Below are 7,824 nucleotides of genomic sequence, written 5' to 3'. Positions count from 1 at the left end.
AGAGACGCGGCGCCGTGTCCTGACCCGGCGCTCCGATGGAGCTCAGACGCGGCCCGGTGGGGGCTGGGTCTCGCATAATCGTAACGACGAGCTGAATATAGAGCATAAACCAGCTCCTTGGGGCGTGGCGGCCTGGGACGCCGCGTGGCGGGCCGATCTCCAGGTCCTAGTTGTGGGCAGAGACGTTGGCGGCGGGAACGGGTCGAGGGCCAATGACTTTTCTCGTAGTAATTTCACTTACGGATACGTGCCGACATCTGTTCGCTCAGTACAATAAAGAGAAGAACATGAAAACGTGAGTGTCTACATTTACATTTCCAGCATTTACCAGACGCCCTTATCCAGAGCGACTTACAATCAGTAGTTACAGGGACAGTCCCCCCCCTGGAGACACTTAAGTGTCTTGCTCAGGGACACAATGGTAGTCAGTGGGATTTGAACCTGGGTCTTCTGGTTCATAGGCGAGTGTGACTACTACCACCCTGCTACGAGCCCAGGCAGCATGAAAAGCCACAGATCCTACAAAATGTACCCATACACTCCGAATAAATGGATATACAGCCAGTTCACCCTCACTTAACACACCCTTCGGGTCCTGAGCTGAATCAGGTGTGGCGGAATCCATATAAAGTTTCGAATAAAGTTTCGGTTTGATTAGAACGTTGAGCAAGATGACGCGGCGCGCCGATGTGGTTTTTCTTCCCCCCGTCAGGCGGAAAAGGAGGGGAGAGTCGTGCTCGGCATGAAACTGACAGCTACACCTACAGAAATTCCTCGGCCGATTACCATGACAATTTCAAAGTCAAAGATGCACGGGGAAGCGCTCCATTGTCTTGCGTTGCGTTGTTGTTGTCCTTCTTCTTCTTCTTTGTTACACTCCCACTGACACACACACACACACACACACACACAAACTGTTCTATACCCCCCCCCCTCCTAAAGTTGCAGAATATAGATTATCACTTTGAGAGGAGATTAGTTCAGATGTGTTCAGCCTTCCCTGGAGTATCTGTCCTGCAGCCGGCTGCTATCGGAGCTGGGACGTCACCCTCTGTGACAGAGAGAGAGAGAGAGAGACACGTTTTTTATTTCCCGCCTGACAACGTGAGTATGGCGTGCGGCGCTTCTCCTTTCTGGGTTCTCATGCCATCTTTTCTGCCTCTGTGCCATTACGTGAAAGTGCATGCTGTCGAGGGCACGGATGGTGCACTCTGCTCGGCGGGCGGAGAGAGAGAGAGAGAGAGAGAGAGAGAGAGAGGGACCCTTCATGCCAATTATGCCATGTTATCATGTGTCAGCGCTGCGCCTTTTCATTTTGTCGAGGGTTAAATCATTTAATCGTATGTATTTTGGCCGCTCAGAAACTTACAGCCGGGTTAAAAGCCCTCCAAAGCTCTACAAACTCTTAAAAATAATAGGCGAGGAGTGACATTAATATTTATCCTGGCTTGCACAGTTTATCATTAATGTACTTTTAAAAATAATTATTTACAGTCAATTAGGAAAAAAATACACATGCCGCCGTGCGATCGATGTGCTTATTAAACCCAAAATATAATGTCATTAACGTTAATCGTCAGCAGATTATTCTGAGAAAAGACCCCCCGAATTCTCCCCTGTGTGCGGATATGCCCCCCGCCACACACACACACACACACACACACACACACACACCAGGCACAGACCAATCCTTTTGATGGCGAGCATCTACACAAAAGTAACACCTACACTAAATTGCTAAGAAAAACAGCCTCCCACTCGGTGGGGTGAAAGAAAAAAATTCTTGTCGTGCGGAATCTCCCACTGTTCCGTCTCCAGATCTCGCCTCGACTCCGGAGCAGCTTGTTGGCCGTTCGCTCCCCTTTGACGAACCCTCATCTGGGTCTGGTGGGCGGCTCTTGACAGGCCGCTTTATGCAGGCCTGTCGCGCGGCTGACCGGCGTTCCGAGGGCCGATGCCGAGCTCTCTGTTCCCGGCGCCTTTTCTCCCTTTTCATCTGCCTTTTGTCTGCGCCTCTGTTTTCCAGGAGATAAAAGTGACCTCGTTCCTGTGACTATTTCAAAAAAATATTACATATATATGCATGCGCATGCATTTTATTTATGTTTTGGCGTCTGCGGCACGTCCAAATTAATGCGGTTAAGTGTGGAATTTCAGGTGTCCCTTCCAATTGAAATCCTTTTTCTTTTCTTTCTTTTTTTTTTTTTTACAACAAATGCAATTAAGACAGGAAACGAGGAGGTGGAGGATTATACAGCACAGGATGTAGCCATGCAAGCGCCTCTGAAACAAGTTCCACCGAGTAAAACTCGCTGTACATGATCGTGGTTAATATGTGTAATATGCACGTAGGCCAGGGCGGGATTCGGCCGCGATTAATACGTTTAGCGGGGGAACGTAGAGTATTTTGGCCCTCGTTGTGCACGTTCAGGCTCGGGCCCCCGAATTTAGCTATGCAAGCACCTCTGAAACAAGCCACACCGAGTAACACATGATCGTGGTTAATATGTGTAATATGCACGTAGAGACCCCGATGTCCACGAAATGGGATGACCGGAGCTCCGATGCAGAGTGATTGTATCAGAAACACAACAAAGAAACAATGCCAGGCCAAGGGACACAAAGGTCACTTGATGAATCCTCGCGTGCATAAGTCATTTGACCCCGGGTGACACGGAGCACATGCGGAATAAAGCGGGGAAGAAAGACCCCCGAATGCAGCAACAGCCACGCGTGGGCGCGGCATACACAGGAGCCATCGTTCCCCGCGGTGACCAAGGGCCAATGGGCAGCGGGGAGGGGCGGGGCCCTGGCAGCCCAGACGGGCAGCTTCGGCGAGGCATGCAAACATTTTTGCGCGCGTGGGCGCGCAGCCGAAGACGAGCGCGCCTGAAGAAGTTCCCTTATTCCGCCGGCGGAGGAGGGCGCGAGAACTCCCGAAAATGCGGAACATTCCGGATTCGGCCGTTGCCACTGTTCCGCGCTGAAGCCACAGCTTTTGTTGCCTCTTGGCCGCGGCCTCCGCGATTATCCATTGAGAGTGACCCCCCCCCCCCCCCCCGCCCCTTAACAGCGAATCCTGGGGGTCCGATTTATGTCGAAACATGAAGTGATTATTCACTCCGCATGGTCGCCGAGAGCGACCGGGCCTGTGCCACGGCCGTGGAAAATGGCCGTCCATACATCAGCTTTATTGCAATTGGATTGGCGGACGTCGGCCGTGCAGGGTCCCGACGCGCGCCATTGAACGGCCGCAATTTCCATTTTAAACCAGAAATCCGGGGCGGCTGCGCTCGGCGCGGTTCGGCCGCGATCGATGCGTTAGGCGGGGGGGACGTTGAGTAGTTTGGCCCTCGTTATGCACGTTCAGGCCCGGGCCCCGCGTCTGAAGGGTTTCCCCGGGTTAACCGGGCCCGGCACGTCCCTCCAATCAGCTCTGTCACCGGCCTGTCGCGCGGTTATTCACCTCCGCGCCATTAGGGATAACAAACGCCGCCCGGCGGCAGGATGTTAATGCGGAGCCTCGCGCTATCGAGCGGCCGGGGGGTGATTTGCGGCGCCACACTCCAGTCGATATCCGGCGAGGGGATGAAACCGCGCCGCCGATATGACGTCTGCAGAGGGTCGGCGGCCTTTGACCCCCGTTCTGGTCCGACTCAGGCCGGCAGGATGTTTTTCTCCTCCGCTGTCTGTTCGGCGGTTGCAGACTGGCGGTCCTGAGCGGTGACGGCAGCGTCCGCCCCCGTCGAAGCCGCTTCTTGTGTTTTTTTTGCAGGGGCGGCAGCAAAAAATACAAAGGCGGCGGCGTGACACGAGGTAACCGGGCATTTCCACTAAAAAAGATGGCCGCAGCTTCGCCTGCTGATCACAACGTTCTCAAACAACTGCAAGAAAAGCCCAGTATTATTCACTGATAGATAGATAGATAGATAGATAGATAGATAAGAACAAGTACATTCCCATATATTCTTCTCGAAAATCTCTATATCTCACAGCATCAGTGAAATTTCCAGTTAGCCAGGCCAAGGCTACATTCATTCAGAGAGAAAAAATAATGTGTATAGCAAGCAAAAGCACACACACACACACACACACACTGCACAAAGGGGGAATTTATCAGTAGAGAGTGTGAAGAGGGCGCCACAAAAATTTCCTCTCGGTTTAAATATGTGCAACAACAACAACAAAAAAAAGTATTATATATGTATATATATTTATATGTAGGAATGAAGAGAGTCTTGCACTATTCAGCGTGTGTATTTCGGATTCTTAGAATATTTTGGATTACACACACACACACTTATATATATATATCTGAATATCTGAGAACCATTAAATCCTCTGCCACGGTCGGATAAAAAGACGCCTGACGCCAGGGTCGTTGCTCTCAAGGTGTTTCCATTGTGACCGCAGCTCATTTTAAAAAGGATTAATTAATATTAAAGGACACGAGGCGGCTCTGGAAATAGAACATGAAGCTCCACTGCGCCGTTTTTAACTGCGGTTCCGCGCCAGAACCGGGGGCCCGCGCGTCGGGCCCCCACGGGCTCGCTGCCGCCCCCTGCCGCCGGCCCGTGGAAACGCCCCCGGATCGGACACCATTAATATTCAACTTTTTTATCCATTTACTTGTTTCTTGTCCGGGTGGTCGGTGAGTGGGAATGGTGGGAAATCTGTCAGCTTTCCGCCATTAATGGCGCCCGGTGGTTTATTCTAAAAAAGAAAAGACAAATAAAAAAGCCACTAAAAAGACCTCGTTTGCGTGTCCGTGGGCATGCTTTCGACACGAACTGCCGGCCGTCGGAGCGTCTTAAACAACCGAACACGATAAACGTGGCGAACTATTGAAATATATTCCACCTCGAACCGCTCGACACGGAGCGAGTTTCTAAACCCACGGGGGGATTTCGCGGGAGAAACAACCTCGGGTGGAAACTGGCTTTTTTTTTTCTTCTTTCTTTCTTCTTCTGCTCTACTTTTTTTTCTAAATTCCATTTTTAGATGTGCGTGTAGTTTTTTTTTTTTTTCTTTTTCTTTAACACCAAAGTCAGCAGTTTTCCAAAAGTTTATTCCATGCATTCGGCGTTCCTTTAAATACCAACAGAGGGCAAGAAGTCTAACAACAAGAGGAATATTAATAATAACGATACTGATGATAATAATAATAATCATCATAATAATGGTGTGAAGTAACAGACATCCAGTCACGCCTGCGCGGCTATAAATAACCGCGGCCGAGACGCGGCCTGCTTTCCAGCAGCTTTATTCAAATCGACTTTCCGCCGCGAAATCAGCCGCGGATGGGTGTTCCGTGCTCGGCGGGACTCGTCACTTTCCGACGCTCCTGCTCCGGAATGGCCTCCATATATGAGCAGGTTTGGGTGTACCCCTGAGTGGCCGGATGCACCCCATTTATGGCTCGAACGCGGCGCCGGAATATAATTTTCCGCGGCTGGCAAACGTTACTGTCAAATGTAAAAAAAAAAAAAAAGAACCGCTTCTGTTTTTATAATTGTTCGTTTTTATTTAGCTGTATTTGCTGTAATATATATAAATATATGTACATCGGCTTGGCGCTTCAGGATTCTCCGCTGACGTCACGGGGCCGCGGGCCAATCAGCGTTCGCAGCGCCACTTTCTTTCTCTTTTTTCCCGACTCCCCGGTCCATATATGGGCAGTGACGTCACGGGACATTCACCGACTCCCCATAAATACATTACGGCCACGAGCGCAGCCCGCAAAGGTCCGTCACCCAAGCAGCGGGTCCGATGACGGCGCGACGACGACGACAACAACAACAACAACAACAACTTTAAACAAACAACAACAACAAAACGATGACAGCGAAGGCGCTGGAGAAAATCCCCGTCACCGGCGCGTTCGTGCACCCGCTGCCCGAGAGCCTGTACTCCGTGGAGGACCTGGCGGCCAGCCTGCCGGCGTCGGTCGCGGTCTTCCCCGGCGCGGACTTGGGGGGCCACTACGAGCAGATCGCGGGCTCCGCGGCGGGTAAAAAAAAAAACTAAAAAAAAAAAAAAAAAACTTCCAGAAGCCTCTCCATAAAAAAAGAAGTCGGTGTGCGCGGTTGTCTCTGAACTTTTTTTTTGATGTTGTTGTTGCAGAAGGTCTGATCAATGGAGACCTGAGCGCGGAGAAGCGGGCCCTCGACCTGCCCTACGCCGCCGGCTTCGCGCCGCCCCCCGGCCCCAGGAGCCAGGCCTTCACCTACACGGGCAAGTTCTCCATCGACTCGCAGTACCCGGGCGCCTGGAACCCCGAGGGGGTGATCAACATCGTCAGCGCCGGCATCCTGGGCATGACCCAGCCGTCCTCCGCCTCCTCGTCGCCCGCCTCGTCGGCGTCGCCCGGCGGCCACTTCTCCGGGGCGCTCAGCTGCACCGTGGCGCAGAGCCAGGCGGACATGGAGCACATCTACTCGCCGCCGCCGCCGCCGCCCTACTCGGGCTGCGGGGAGGTGTACCAGGAGCCCGCTCCCTTCCTGCCCGCGTCCACGTGTCCCATCTCGTACCCGCCGCCGTCCTACTCGTCGCCGATCATCCCGGACTACGCCGGCTTCTTCCAGCCCCCCTGCCAGAGGGACATGCCGTCCGTCCCGGAGAGGAAGCCCTTCTCCTGCCCGCTGGAGTCGTTCCGGGTCCCCCCGCCCCTGACCCCCCTCAACACTATCAGGAACTTCACGCTCGGCGGCCCGGGGCCCGAGGGACCCCGGCTGCCGGCGGCGTACAGCCCCCAGAACCTGCCCCTGCGTCCCATCCTGCGGCCCCGGAAGTACCCCAACCGGCCCAGCAAGACGCCCGTGCACGAGCGGCCCTACCCCTGCCCCGCCGAGGGCTGCGACCGCCGCTTCTCCCGCTCCGACGAGCTGACGCGCCACATCCGCATCCACACCGGCCACAAGCCCTTCCAGTGCCGGATATGCATGCGCAACTTCAGCCGCAGCGACCACCTGACCACGCACATCCGGACGCACACGGGCGAGAAGCCGTTCGCCTGCGACTTCTGCGGCCGCAAGTTCGCCCGGAGCGACGAGAGGAAGCGGCACACCAAGATCCACCTGCGGCAGAAGGAGAGGAAGTCGTCGTCGTCCTCCTCATCCTCGTCCAACCAGCAGCACGGCGGCCACACGAACAATTAACACTATTCCACGTTCCGGGGCTCGACCGCGGAGAGGGAAAAGGCGGCCAGCGACACTTTATTGACCGGACGCTGCGATTGGCCGAGCGCGTCGGCCAATGGGAAGGCGCGGTTTAATTGCCGCGGGTCAGCGATTGGCTCGAATCCCGTCAATCAAAACGAAAGTTTTTTTTTTTTTTACTATTTGTGGGGCTCCGGCGACAGAAAAATCACGATCGTTATTATTATTACTTGAAGATAAAAAGAAGGGAGGAGTGTGTTCTTTCTTTTTATATATATAAAAACTAAGTACTAGGCTCGTTTCTCGGCATTTTGTTCGTTGTTCCTCCTCTTGTGCCTTCTTTTCTTTGCCTGTTCTGTTTTGTACATTTAACTACAGGTCCGCGCGATCTTATCTAATATGGGATCTTGTACAGATATATTTTTGTATTCTGCGTTTTTTTCCGTGTCACCGTGGGGTGTGTTACGTTATAATATATATGTGTGTGTATATATATATATATAAAATATGTAGTCCCCACCTCCTTGAAAAGCTGTAAATAGTTTGGAACTGTGGTGAGTGCTCAGTGACTGATGTCGGGTCGTAAATGTGATCTAATTATTTCTTGTCGACTAAAAATAAACAAACAAGTCAATAAAAAAGAAAGAATGGAACGAAAAGAGAGAAA

At 52.5% G+C, this 7,824-nt stretch overlaps 1 protein-coding gene across 1 annotated transcript; it reads left to right on the top strand.

The window, feature by feature from the left end:
* Nucleotides 1–1,013: 1,013 nt before the first annotated feature.
* On the top strand, nt 1,014–7,824 carry egr2b (early growth response 2b). Its single transcript, XM_028969508.1, has 3 exons — nt 1,014–1,104; nt 5,583–6,010; nt 6,124–7,824. The coding sequence occupies exons 2-3, from the start codon at nt 5,839–5,841 to the stop codon at nt 7,155–7,157; spliced, it is 1,206 nt and encodes a 401-aa protein (XP_028825341.1). The 5' UTR covers nt 1,014–1,104; nt 5,583–5,838; the 3' UTR covers nt 7,158–7,824.

Source organism: Denticeps clupeoides, chromosome 2 (genome assembly GCF_900700375.1).
Source record: "Denticeps clupeoides chromosome 2, fDenClu1.1, whole genome shotgun sequence".
NCBI classification, from domain to species: Eukaryota; Metazoa; Chordata; class Actinopteri; order Clupeiformes; family Denticipitidae; genus Denticeps; species Denticeps clupeoides.
Note: the sequence above shows the minus strand (reverse complement) of the source record. Positions and strands in the feature narration are given on the sequence as shown.